Source organism: Cannabis sativa, chromosome 2, assembly GCF_029168945.1.
Source record: "Cannabis sativa cultivar Pink pepper isolate KNU-18-1 chromosome 2, ASM2916894v1, whole genome shotgun sequence".
Classification (NCBI taxonomy): Eukaryota; Viridiplantae; Streptophyta; class Magnoliopsida; order Rosales; family Cannabaceae; genus Cannabis; species Cannabis sativa.
Window position 1 is genome coordinate 5539228 of NC_083602.1, and position 14597 is coordinate 5553824.

A 14597-nucleotide genomic window follows, 5' to 3' on the forward strand; every position below is an offset into this window, starting at 1 on the left:
AGTGGCTGCCAAGAGGCTTGTCCCATGAAGACTCGAGGTTTAAAAATGCCTGCTTTAGCTCGAGTTGTCATAGGATGTCCAGAGACAACAGGTTGTGATGCTTGAGCAGATTGAGAACTTGAACCCGATGCACAAGGGAGTATTGCTTCACTGATGTCAGGAATAACTTGAGACTGAGGTGGTGTGTGTGTTGAGCCAGGAGGATCATTTCCCCTCTCACTACCTGAGACTGAATAGTGAGATGAAGCAGCAGGGGAGTGGACAGAAACAGGGCTCGAAAACTGCTGTGTTTGAGAAGGTGCTGGTGTGGAAGGTTCTTCTTCTGCAGGTGTACTTAAGGATGGACTTGGAGTAAGAGGAGGAGTACCTGTAGGAGAGATTAAAGATGGCAAAACAGACTAAGAAGAGCTTTGAATAACAATTGGTTTTTCCTGCTGATAATTGTTGAGAAAACCAGACTTAAATGGGAACTCAACTTCATTAAAAACCACATTTCTAGAAATATAAATTTTTCCTGTGGGTGTTAGGCACTTGTACCCTTTATGGGAGTCACTATAGCCTAGGTTGACACACTTGATGGAGTGAAATTGAAATTTATGAGCTTGGTATGGCCTAATACAAGGAAAGCATGCAACACCAAAGGTTTTTAAGAATACATAGTCTGGTTTCTTGTTGTACATAACCTCAAATGGTGATTTGTGATCAAGAATAGGTGTTGGCAGCCTATTAATTAAGTAAACAGAGGTTTGGAAAGCTTCCCACCAATACTTGAGTGGCATGTGTGCTTGTGCAAGAAGTGTAAGCCCCATTTCGACAATGTGTCTATGTTTTCTCTCAGCCCTACCATTTTGGGCTGAGGTGTGAGGACATGAGTGATGAAAGTGAATTCCATTTGCTATGGCTATGTCTTGTAAAACCTGATATTCCCCTCCCCAATCTGTCCTAAGGCCTTTTATTTTTCTTTCAAATTGTGTTTCAGCAAACACTTTAAATTGCAGAAAGGCTTCACTTGCTTCAGCCTTTGTTTTCAAAGGATAAATCCAAGTGAAACGTGTGAAATCATCAATAAAGTGTATGTAAAATTTAAAGCCATTGTTAGACATGATTGGTGAGGGTCCCCATAAGTCACTATGGATTAAATCAAGGATGTTTTTGGCTCTGCTATTTGAATGTTTAAAGGGTAGTGCATGTGACTTACCAAATTGACAAGCATCACAAAAGTGGTTCATTTCATTTTTGGTAATTTTAACTTGACAAGAACTTAAAACTTGACTCAAGACTCTAGGAGATGGGTGACCTAGTCTCCTATGCCATACATCTCCCTTAGAAATAGAAAATTGACTAGACTTGGACTGATCTACATTAGACTTGACAGCAACACCAGAAAACATATGACTCTCGGTTTTATTTGACTTGACAGAAACTGAAGTGTGAGCAGCAGACTTGGTTACTGGTGTTTGGAGTTGGTAAAGGCCATCCTTAAGCATCCCTCGAAGAAGAACCTTCCTTGTTAGCTTGTCCTTCACAACACAACAATCAGAGTGAAATTCAATGAGTACATTATTGTCATGAGTGAGTTTGGAAACACTTAGCAAATTCTTTGCTATTTCAGGAACTAACAACATTTCTTTCAGTAATAATGGTTTTTCAGTATTAGTTAGCAAAACTCCATTACCAAAGTGAGAAATAGCGAGTTGAGTACCATTACCAACTATTACTTTTTCCTTACCACCATAGTCTTGTTTTTGAGTCATTGAGGTTGCATCAGATGTAATGTGGTTGCTTGCCCCACTGTCAGCAAACCAAGCTTCACTTTCCAGTATTTCAGGTGTAGCAACAAAGGCAGATGGATTGTTGTTCTTGCTTTGAGTGGAGTTGTTAGGATCTGACCCCATATAGTGTTCATCAAACCGGTTGTAGCAAATGGCTGCAGAATGGCCATATTTTCCACAAACCTGGCATGTGGGTTTTGAATTTCCATTCCTGCCATTAAACCATCCCCTACCTCGAGCTCTGCCTCCTCTGTTGGAATGTCTACCACCATGGTTGTGTGAGAAGTGATTCACACCTCTGCCTTGACTACTTTGTTGAGGTTTATGAGCAAAGTTGGCTTGAGGCTCAGAAAAAGTATTTGGCAGCTTGTTGTTGTTGTTTGACAGTGACTGTAGTCTCTCTACTTTGCTGTCAAAACTAAGGAGTATTTCTTGAAGCTCTTGCCACGAGGTTTTTGGTCTGGCCTCGATCTGTAACACAATAGACAGATAGTTAACATCAAGTCCTGATAGAACATTAGTTACCAGCTGAGATTCAGGGTATGGCTCTCCAGCTAAGGCCAATAGATCTGCCCATCCTTTCTTCTGTCTGAGATAATCGGTCATAGGTGTGCTTCCTTTCCTTGTCACTTGAATCAAGGTTCTAGTCTCATCCATTTTAGACTTAGAATGTGCACCATAAAGCTGTTCTAGAGCTTTCCACAGTCCTGCTGCTGTATCGACTCCCATGACTTCGGTTGCTATAGTTTCTGTCATAGAACTATATAGCCAACCCATCAACAACTGGTCATTGATGATCCAGTTTTCATAAGTTGGGTTGATGATGTGAGATTCAGCTGTATCAATACTCTCCATAACAGTTCCTGCATCAACAAATTGAGGGGGACAAACATTAGAGCCATTTAAGAAACCATCTAAACAATGTCCTCTCACTATGGTGGAAACCATAGTTTTCCATAGGCTGTAATTGTGCCTATCAAGTTTCAGAGAAAAAGGCTGATTTAAGGTGCTAAAATGGTGGGGAACTGGTGTTTGGTGCTGAGTGTTGCTGAAGCTGCTGCCAGCAACAGTTGATGCTGCAATCGTGGGTTGAGCAGGGGCATTATCGGCTGGGTTTCCATGATTTTGGGAATCTGTCGACATTGGAGAGATTTTTGGCTCTGATACCAAGTTAAATTTCTAAAAGGAAATAAGATTGTAAAGCTCAGCACAATTAATGCTGAGGATATCATTTCTATTTATAGACTTAGACCATTAGGCAATTACAGGAAATGAGCACCAAAAGGTCTCGTGTACAGCTGGTAAAAAGGTATAACAGAAAGGAGAGAATATTCTGTGTACAATCATTATCTCATCATTAAAATCCTAACGGCTCAATCATAGGGAATCAGCAATAATGCTGAGATGACACCTGTCCATTGAATGGACCACACCAGTAACAGAATTGACAGCAGAGCATTGGGATTCATTTCTTCACATGTAACTCCTTATTCTATTTTCATCAAACTTCCCAAGATTTTCATTTATTTAAAAAGTAACAAGCATAAAACTTTTTCATAATTAAATATTATATAGTTCTCAATATAACAAACTAATTATATAAATATATATATATTTATATAACAAATGAAAAATTATTACTTGGAGACGTACATGATCAATCAAAACACGAAAAAAAATAAAAAAATAAAATAAACCTTAATAAAATTTAAATGAATATGGACTTCTCTTATATGAACGTATTACTCAATGCTCTATATTATTAGGCCTTAGGGGGAGCAAGTCCAGCTTTGAGCTTTTGAATGGTATCAACATCAGTCTTGAAAGAGATAGCCAACACATTATCATCCAAACCAGATGCAAACAAAGTGTTTGGAAGAGACACTGTCCCAGCATTGGCACTCCCAAAAGCCGAAACAGCCACAGCAGAATTCTGAGGATCAGAGTTGTACTGGAAATGCATCAATCCCTTTGGAAACACAAAAATATCTCCTACCTGTAGAGACTGCGTGTACAGCTTATTTGCTGTGTCGACGAAACCCACTTCGAGACTGCCATCGGTGAGGAGGAGAAGCTCGGCGGAGCGGGGATGAGTGTGTGGCGGGTTAGCGGTCATGGGCGGGAACTGAAGAACGGCATAGCCAACGCTTTGGCCGTTGAGAGCGGGGAACTCCGCCATGCTCACTTTGGTGGCCTTAAAGGTTGTGGGCGGGTCCGCTCCCATCAAGGATTCCAATCCGGTGAATGTGAAGAAACTCCCATCGACCCCTTGGCTAGTATTGATTGGTAGTACGAAATCTGTTAGGATATCTGGGTCCCCAGCCATTGTCATTTCCAGAAATCCAAAGCAACTGAGTATTAGTAGTACTGAGAGGACAATGTGGGAATAAGCTTTGGATGCCATGATTAATAATTTGGGAACTAATTATTATTAAAAGGTTTAAGTTTATGAATTGTGTGTGTGTTTTGGGATACTGTAAAATTAAAGGTATTTATAAACATGTGTAATCGTATAAATCAATAATGAAATATATTAGTATATGTGTGGGTTTTGGACGTACTCTTTAGGCAGGCTTTTTCTGGATTTGTATTGATGGGAACAACGTAATAAAAATGTTGTTATTGTAGTTTACAGTTGTGTTTAATAACCGTGTTTTGTTATTTTCAAGGCAGAGAACATACACACCAATCTTCCTTATCATATAATAATTGGAATATAATTAAATAACATGTATGATCACCTAATAATATGTAATTAATGTTTACTAATAAGGAATGATAAGGAATGAAAATGAATAGTAAGGTAATCATTCCTTTACATTTGTTTACTTGCATTATTAAAATTAGGAAAGGGAGAAGCTGATTAAATAAGGGAGAAAAGAAAGGGAGAACTTTCCCCACCAATTTTGTAAGGAATGCCATTAAGGGTAATGGATTTTTCTTATTTTTATTTTATTTTTTAATATTAAATATATAATGACAATTTTGTCCTTTAAAATATGTCTTGCAAAATAACTACCATATAATATAGTTTAGCTCAAAAGGGCAATTTAGTCAATTTAAGCATTCCGATTACGTTTCCTAATAAAGTAAACAAGATAAATCACAACTATTCCATTTCTAAAAAATTTTAGTTTACAACATATTACAAATATTGATTCCGATTATTTTTCATTTATTCCGTTACATTTCTCTATTAATTTATTCCGATTCTGATTACTGTATAGTAAACGTGCCATTAGAATGAGTATGCTAGTATTTTTTAATAAATTTTCTATTTTTCTAATTAAAAAAGTAAAAAAAAATTCTAAAAATATGTTTTAAAACTATTTTTACTTTTTAATTTTTTTAATTGAGAATCAAAATTTTAAAATTTTAAAAATAAAAAAATCACTTTTTTTTAAAGAGTTTTTATTTTCTTAATCATTATTTTTAAATTAATTTATTAATTAATAAATATATATTCTTCAAATTCTAAATATATAAATAAATAATTTCATTCAAAATAATATATAAATAAAGAAATAATTAAATCTGAAATAAATAAATAAATAAATATATACCTATTTCACTCAGTGGTGGTGGTGGCTCGGTTGTGGCCAGACAAGAGAGGGGGAGGGATATGGATGGAGAGAGATAGAGAGAGAGGTGATGTGGTGGTTGGCTGCCGTCGGTGTTTGGCGTTTGGGGTTTTGTTGAAGGAGGGAGAGAAAAATATTTGGGAATTTGGAGTTTCGTCATCGTGTGAGAATAATGAAGTGTACGTTAGGGGGTTACTCTACGGTATAAAATCCTCGGGGAGACCCCAATTATAAAACCTGGCAAAACTAACAAAATCATTAACTATACTTATATGAGTGTTTAAAATTGACTCATATTTTTAATTATAGGCATCGGTCTAAAATACTCAATTTTATTGGTGACGGTCCTCGAAAAAAAGTGTTTTGAGGACCGACAAGAATAATAGTTTTTTGTAGTAGTGTTAGTTTAATAAAACTCTTGCATGGTTAGCTTTTAGAAACAAAAAGTGTCTCATAATTATCATTATATATAAAAACAAATAAAGACCTTAAAATAATCACAAAATCAAACTTTAAATGTATGACGCACCGTCCACTAGTCACCTAGCTCTCAATACCAATTATAGAAAACGACATCCTAAATCGGGTAGTCGCAAACCACCAAATACTGGGGCTCATATTAAATTTACGTCCTGTACAGATTCTAGGTCTTACACCTACAGGTAAGTGCACACCTGATCTACTTATGATGACTCAAAGACTAGATCGTGAAAAGTAATATGCACAAGATAGCTCTCATCAATAAAACCAAATATAGGCATCAAGAATAGCAAAATTACACTAGCTATAATTTGATAAAATTCAAAAATCATAACCTGCATAGATAACTGTAGAAAAATATATTTAGTACTCAATGCCTTTAAGGGAGTCTAAAAAAATATACAAATTAAATTTTTAATTTTTCAAACATTTTATAAATCAATAAAATTAGAATATGTCAAAAGTTGCTATTCATCACTTTAAAATCAATTCTAATAATTAAGTTGAGTCCATACCTCTCTCAAGTCATTAAACTTTGTTCAAAAAACAATCTTAAGCTCTCAAGTCCTTATCGAGCTCTAATTGTTTAGTCAAACCCTAGATATCACTTTCGTACCTATGATCATCAAATGGCTAAATTATTGGGTTTCGTGCCCTAAATAAAACCATTTCAACATAATCAGATTTACTAATTAATAAAGATTAGAATTCATTCTATGCAGCATGGTTCACATGATTTATTTCATGATTATATTTAATGTATAAATTCTATTAAGTCTAGAACATATATAAATATATATATTTGTTCATGATTATAGTGTCATCAAAACCCAGTGGAATACAATCATGATTATATGTTCAAAAGTTTAATTCCCATGATTTGTCAGTTCACTGGATTTAGACTGACATGATAATCAGCGATAAGGTATACTTACACCTTGGATAAGTGTTATGTCATTTCCAAGGCATTGGTAAAGTTTACCAGTATCAGATATATGGAGTATACATTGGAAGGGATCGATATTGAACTTAGATAAGATATCATAAATTTACTGTGATATCTTTCTAAGTCAATATCAATGGTTAATCTTAGGTCTATAGATCTTAATCCTGATATGATTAGGTTCAGCTTAGTTGTGTTGTTTATGTTCTTACAGGTGTTCGTAGATGCTAACCTATGGTTCTGACAGATATTTACATATTGGGAACATGGTAGTTCAATTGAGTGGGAGTGTTGATCATATATATTAATCTATAGCTTCTACAAGTATTTAGAAGTAAAATGATGATTTCCTTCGAGCTTGGCTGAATAGAGATAAATGATTGAGGCCTTATTTTAGTAATTATGTTAGTTTACTAAATTATCATATATAGGTAGCTAAGTATTTTAAGGATAAAATACATTGAAGGGTAGAACGGTAAATTTGTCTATTTTTGATATAGATCATCTATAGAGAATTTTTGACTATTAGGATTGTAACAATGGATAATCATAACGTATCTATATCGTGGTACATATAGAGCGTTTTATATAATTGAGAGTGCTATTCAATTCCAAATCTATAGTGGCGCAAGGCAGAATTAATAAGTTAGGGAATTTACTTGGTAAATTCTAGATCTACTTATTGAAAGCTCGGTTATATAGGTCCATGGTCCTCTCACTAGTTGAGATAATACTGCTTGCAGACTCAGTTAGTTGGTTTTAATTAAGCAATTATAATTCTAAACTTAAACTATGTCTTATTTAAGATTTTTGACTAAGCAAGGGCTTAATTGTGAAGAAAATAGGTTTTGGGATTAATTTATTAATTAAGAGACTTTGTATGGTCTAATTAATAAATAATATAAATGGCAATTTTATTTGATAATTAATTATAATTATTAAATAAATAGTTTTTGCATTTATAGGATTGAATTGGAAAATATGGTATTATTGAAAGAATAATAACTGGTTGAAATAAAGTGGCAAAATTTTAACTAGAAAGTGGTCCCTTTAAGTGGCTGACCTTAATGTTATTTTTTTCTAATATTTTATTATTTTTTAATCCATATAATTCACCCCTAAACCCTAGTTGAAACACTATAAAAGGAACATGATGCTCTCACTCTTCTACTTGATGCCTTCAACCAAATCAAACCTAGTTTTCTATGTCAGACAACTAATAGATGAGAGAGTTCCTTCCATAGTGATTTCACCTCCTTCATTGTTCTTCACCATATTCGAACCCTTAGTGAAAGAGTGCCATGCCCACACATAGCAAAGTCAAGTACTCAATCATAGTGAGTAAGACGGTGGTAACCAAACCCGAAGGAGAGAAAGAGATCCAGGCTCAGATCTTGATAATATACTCTGCGACAGAAAGGAACAAGGGTTAGAGATATGAGTGGAATGAGTCATTATATTCCGTTGCAACCAATATAAGGTTTTCTTAAACCCTTATGTGTTTAATTTTATTGTTTTAGATATATTCATATTTAGGATGTTAATCAACATACTTGTTAGTAAATCTAGATTCAGGTAAGATATTTCCAACATAAATAACTACCATCATTGCATTCTACACTCAAAACTGAATCCAACGAAATATAACATGGCTCCATATAAAGTTTAGAGTTCTGAAACCTCACATAATAAGCGGTACACAATAACAATTGGTGGTGGTAGAAATCAATGTATGTACTAAAAACATTACCAAAAATAAGGGTAGTATATATTAAAATAACCATCTAGACGAACAGATCACACCCAAACCTACTATTTGGCAAAATGATAGATGGTATAGTCAGAAAGGGGCAGAGCTACAAAAATTTCACTAAAAAAAGTAGCAAGCTGGGAAAAATGACTTAGTGTAGATTGTTCTCCCCGACGAGCTGCGTCTAGTGGTGAAGACGGTTCGTCTAACGAACATCAAAAGTCATCGAAAAATATGTTCAAACACTACAAGAAAAGATATTTTTACCGGCGCAGTTCGTCAAATGCGCCGGTAAAGGTTGTCGAGATAAAACAAAATCTGAAATCTCACTTCCATTTAGGCTTTACTTTTGCCGGCGCATTATTGCGCCGGTAAAAGTCTGGTTTTACCGGCGCAATACTGAATATGCGCCGGTAAAAGTTACCAAATGAAGCGCCAACAGGCGCGAGAAGTTTGCCGCCTTTCATTTCATTTATTGTGGCGCTTGTTTACTTTTACCGGCGCATAATTGCGCCGGTAAAAGTCTCAAAAAAAGAGAGGGAAACTTCCCGCGTGGATTTCCTTGGTAGGTGGGAATACTTTTACCGGCGCACCATTGCGCCGGTAAAAGTGTTAAAGGAAACATGTGGATTTTGATGTGATAAGTGAGAATACTTTTACCGGCGCACAATTGCGCCGGTAAAAGTATTTATTGCGCCGGTAAAAGTATTTACTTAAACGCTCGTTTTTGGCTACTTAGGTCAGATTTTAAAAACACTTTTACCGGCGCAATTGGATGCGCCGGTAAAAGTATATATATGAATCAGGAGCACGAAGCCCCCTTCTTCTCCTCCATTTTTCATTTTTTTGCCTAGGTTTTCTCTGAAAACCTCTCAGCCCCCCTCTCTCAATCTCTCTTTGATTCTCTCTCATTCTCTATCAATCTCTCTCAATTTCTAACCCCCCTCTCAATCCCTCTCAATCCCTCTTAATCCCTCTCTTTTTCTCTTCAAAAAAACCACCACCACCACCTCCAACACCACCACCACCGTCGGCCACCACCACCATCGACGGCGGTCGAGCTACGCCAGCCACCACCGCAGACCACCAAGCCCCACCTCTTCCAATTTATTTAAGGTATTTTTAATTTTTTTAATTTTTTTTTTAATGTTTATATGTATAGATTTGTGTATGTATGTGTGTATTAGTATATGTATGTATTTCGGTATGTATGTGTATGTATATTTATGTGGGTATAAATGTATGTATGTGTATAAATACATGTATGTATGTGTATGTATGTGTATGTGAGATTATGTATATATATATGTGTATGTATGTGTATGTGGGTGTGTATATATATATGTGTATATATATGTATGTATGTATGTGTGTATGTATTTATGTGTATGTGTATGTGTATGTGGGTGTGGGTGTGTATATATAAGTATGCATGTATTTGTATGTGTATATTGGTGTATGTATATATATATGTATGTATGTAAATAAGTATGCATATATATGTGTGTGTATGTATGTATATATGTATGTAAATATATATATATGTATATGTGTGTGTATAAGTGTATGTGAGTGTGTGTGAGTGTATGTGTATGTGTATGTGTATGTGTATGTGTATGTGTATGTGTGTGTGTGTATGTGTAAGTTAGTGTAGGGTAATGGATATGTGATAAAATTTTTAAATTTTTATAGGTATTAAATTTTTAATTTGGTTTTACTTTTTTATGGAATTAGGTCCGTGTTCGACCGCTCGGGATTACCGCTAGCTGCCTGCAGTTGTCATTTTTGCACTCGATTCAGGTATGTTTTTTTGCTTTCGCTTAGTATACATAGCAGTGTTTGTTATTAGTTAATATGTATATGCATGTTAGAGAAGTAGGTTCTGTGATAAAATTGACTGCTGTTGGATGGGTGGATTATTTGTTTGTGTATATATTGTATGGAAATATTTGTTTGTGTTATTTATAGGTATTAAAAATTTTGGGTTTACACTTTTTAAGCCGTTATGCTGCCGAAATTTTAGTAGAAAAAATGTAAAATTAATTGAATGTTGAAATTGAAATTGAAAATATGTAATTAAAAAGTTAGTAAAATAATAATTTTTTTAGGTATTAAAAAAAACATTTTCAATTTAAATAATAAATAATTAGGAAAATATTTAATTATGAAATGTAATATATAATTTTAAATATAATAAAATGATATTATTAGTTTTAATAAGTTAGTAATTTTAATTTAAATAAAAAATGATTAAAAATTAATAAATGATTGAAAAAAAAATTAAAGAATGTAATATATAATTTAAAATGTAATAAAGTGGTATTAAATTTTTTAAAAAAGTTAGTAATTTTAATTTAAATAAAAAATGATTTAAAAAATAATAAAAGTGAAAAATGTAATATATAATTTAAAATATGATAAAGTGATATTATAAATTTGAAAAAGTTAGTAATTTTAATTTAATAATAAATTATTAAAAAAATAATAAAAGTGAAAAATGTAATATATAATTTAAAATATAATAAAGTGATATTATAAATTTTAAGAAGTTTGTAATTTTAATTTAAATAATATAGGATTAAACAAATAATAAAAGTGAAAAATGTAATATATAATTTAAAATATAATGAAGTGATATTATAAATTTAAAAAAGTTTGTAATTTTAATTTAAATAATAAAAGTGAAAATGTAATAAAATGATGTTATAATAAGTATAAATGAGCATAAGATATTGTAAAGTATATGATAAGATATTGTAAAATAGCATAAAATTAAATTTGTATTATCTTTTCTTGATCTCTTTGGTTATACACCAAAGATAGGATTTAACAAATGTATTTGTATTATCACATAGTGATAATTTTTTTTAAAATTTTACACATGCACGAAATACCTTAGACCCGTTTAGAGAGGCGGAGTCAGTAAGGACTCTTAAATACGCTTCTCCAAGCCTATTGTTTCACATGTTGTCGAGGGGGTAAGTTTATATTTAACTATCATTCATTTAAATTTTTCTAGTAAAATAACAATACTAATATATTTTCTCTTGAAAATAGGCTAACCCCGACACAGGAGAACTGCCAACTGCGGTGGAAACTTTTCAAAAGTTTCACCATAAAGGCAACAATTGGCGCAACGAGTACGCACAACAAGCTTACGTAAGTTTACATTTTAATTCAATTTTTATTTATTTCTTTCAATTTATTTTGTATTAAAATTAACCATTTAACTTATTTGTTTGTTTTAGGAGCAAATGGTTGAAATAGCGGCAACTCAACCAGCGCCCACTGAAGATGAGCCCGATGAGCCTGCTGTCGATCCTACACAGTACCCCCGAGACTTACCTGTTATGACGCAAGTACTCGGGGAACGATCTCGACATCTTAGAGGCTTTGGCCATCTCCCCAGACTGAAGGGAGTTGGGGCCAAAAGAGCACCTGCCACGCATCCTTCAGCCCCACCGACTGTTACAATGGAACAGTACGAGGCTTTACAGAAAAAAGTGGAGGAAGCGGAGCAGACAACTCAACATACGAGGCAGCAGTATGAGACACAACAACTCTACCTCAGACGATTCCAAGATCAGTTTGAGTATCTTTCTCGAGCTGTGCCGGGTTTCAACTTGCCTCCCATGGATCTTCCACCATTGCCCACTCCTGGTGCTGGATCGTCGGCTGCTCCTGGTGCTGGATCGTCATCGCAGCCTCCCGAGACTCAGAGAAACAACGATGACGACATTACCCGCCTATAGAACTGTACTTTTTTTTATTATCCGGTTCGAACATTTAACATTTTGTTTATATACTGATTTTAGTAGAACATAATATAATTAATGTTCGTTTATCTTTTAATGTAAATTATGTTGGTTTTTTTGTTAATATAATATTATAATTATTTTAAAAAAATTAATTAATTATATTTAATTAATTAATATTATAATTAATTAAATATAATTAATTAATTTTTTTTAAAAATAAAAATTAATACTTTTGCCGGCGCATTTTTGCGCCAATAAAAGTAGCCAAAAACTATTGGCGCCAACCGTCAGATTGGCGCCAATAGTTTTGCCGGCGCACTATTGCGCCGACAAAACTTTATCAAAGCAGGTTCATAGCGGATAAGGGCATTTTTTAACACCGGCGCTTATTTTTTACCGGCGTGATTTCTCGCCGGTAAAAGGAAGTTTTACCGGCGCATTTACTCTACGCGCCGGTAAAAAGTCTTTTACCGACCAAGCTTCCCAGATAAGCTTTGCCGGCGCACAACTGCGCCGGCAAAGCTTTGCCGGTGCAGTTAGTGTACTTTTGCCGGCTCAAAAATGCGCCGGCAAAAGTTGGTTTTCTTGTAGTGAAAGTTTAAACCTCAAAATTTTGACTTGCGAACCCGGGATAACGAAGACTTATGAGGAAATGCTACTTGGGGATTGAGGTCGTCAACGGCTAAAGATTCTGATGGTGTGGCACGTGGGGTCAGAAGATCGCCGTAAATTGGTTGTCAGAGATCACCAATGGTGGTGGCTATATGGTGGCTTCTTTGATGATTTGTTGATAAAGAAAGAAAGAAAGAGAGAGAAAATGACTAAGATGGGAGAGAGAAAAGTAAAGTATTAATATACACTACAAAAAAAAATCTTTTTTTAGTCATAACAAAATTAGTGACTAAAAGTAAAAAAAATTATGATTAATTATAAATCATCATTCATATGTTGTGACTAAATGGTCTGTGGTTATATGTATTAGCCACAAAAATTACAATTTATTGTGACAAAATATAATTTTAATGACAATACTTGTTGTGATTAAAACTAAATTAGTAACAACTTGTATCTAAATACTATGCTTTAGTCACAAGTAATATTTTGTTGTGACTAAAAGTCACATTTAATCACAAAAAAATTATGTTGTGACTAAACAGTTGTCACTAAAAGTAACACTTATAGTAATATGGAGTGAGTTGCACTCTATTTGTTTCATTGCAATTTTTTTTTTTCTGTTTTAACAAGACTGAAGTCATATTTGTGTTGTGCCATGTTTGTGCCTCTCAAATTTGTGTCAATTTCGTGCTATGCAGAAAAGGTTGTGGGCCAACTTGAATGTAATTACTCTAAACTACTTGTACTATATATATGCTATATATATATATATATATTTTAAAAAATTATTATATTTATTCTATTAATATTTTCTTTTGCTTTACTAACTAAACATACGGTTAGAATTTGGGATAAAGTAAATGGAATTTTATCTCAAAACCAATTGACAATGGGAGGAGTAATCCATTCATCTTATATATTCTATTATCTTTCTACACATTAGCAATGTGAGACTCTCTAACATTTCCCCTCAAGATGGTATGTATTATTATTTACTCACCATCTTGGACAACTCGATCACAAGCAGCTCTTTTTTTGGCTCACTATCCCCAATCACAAGTGGTTCTTTTTTACTGTACTTTTTTGGATCGGTATTTTTGGACTTTTTGGTTGCTCTTTTTGGCTCACTATCCTCAAATCACAAGTGGTTTTTTGACTTTAGCTCTACTTTTATTATCAGTTTTTGGATTTGGTGGCTCTTTTTTATTTTCTTGGCTCTTTTTTTGATCGTTTTTTTTTTGGGTCGGATAGTCGTTAGAAGTTTTTTTTTTTGTTTTTGTTCTGATACCATGTTAGAATTTGAGATAAGGTGAATGTAGTTTCATCTCAAAACCAATTGGCAATGGGAGGAGTAGCTCATTCATCTTATATATTCTATATATTATCTTTCCACGCATTAGCAATGTAAAACTCTCTAACACACACATATGATAAATATCTAAAAATAAATAAAACAATCAATTTATATTGTCTAGTCAATCATCAATATATGTAAAGGACAAGTATAAGACGGTGACGTGACGTTCTAACATCAGTTCAAAATAGGTCCATCCATTCTCTCTATAATTCTCTAATTTTTTAATTTTTTATTAGCTTTATAATATATAAATGGATAAATTAATTAAAAAAATTATATCTATCTAATTTAAATTTTCTCATTTTTATATATAATTTCTATTATTAATTTAAAATATCTCT

The 14597-nt window shown here is 33.5% G+C and overlaps 2 protein-coding genes across 2 annotated transcripts; one reads left to right on the forward strand and one right to left on the reverse strand.

Annotated features, from left to right (window-relative positions):
- Positions 1-3369: 3369 nt before the first annotated feature.
- On the reverse strand, positions 3370-5168 carry LOC115718705 (germin-like protein 9-3). The gene has a single exon (XM_030647530.2). It carries the CDS (start codon positions 4174-4176, stop codon positions 3535-3537), a length of 642 nt encoding a protein of 213 aa, XP_030503390.2. The 5' UTR covers positions 4177-5168; the 3' UTR covers positions 3370-3534.
- A 6316-nt stretch (positions 5169-11484) lies between these two features.
- On the forward strand, positions 11485-12498 carry LOC133033911 (uncharacterized). The gene is made up of 2 exons (XM_061108977.1): positions 11485-11685; positions 11775-12498. The coding sequence occupies exon 2, from the start codon at positions 11781-11783 to the stop codon at positions 12276-12278; it is 498 nt and encodes a 165-aa protein (XP_060964960.1). The 5' UTR covers positions 11485-11685; positions 11775-11780; the 3' UTR covers positions 12279-12498.
- The last annotated feature ends 2099 nt before the right edge of the window (positions 12499-14597 follow it).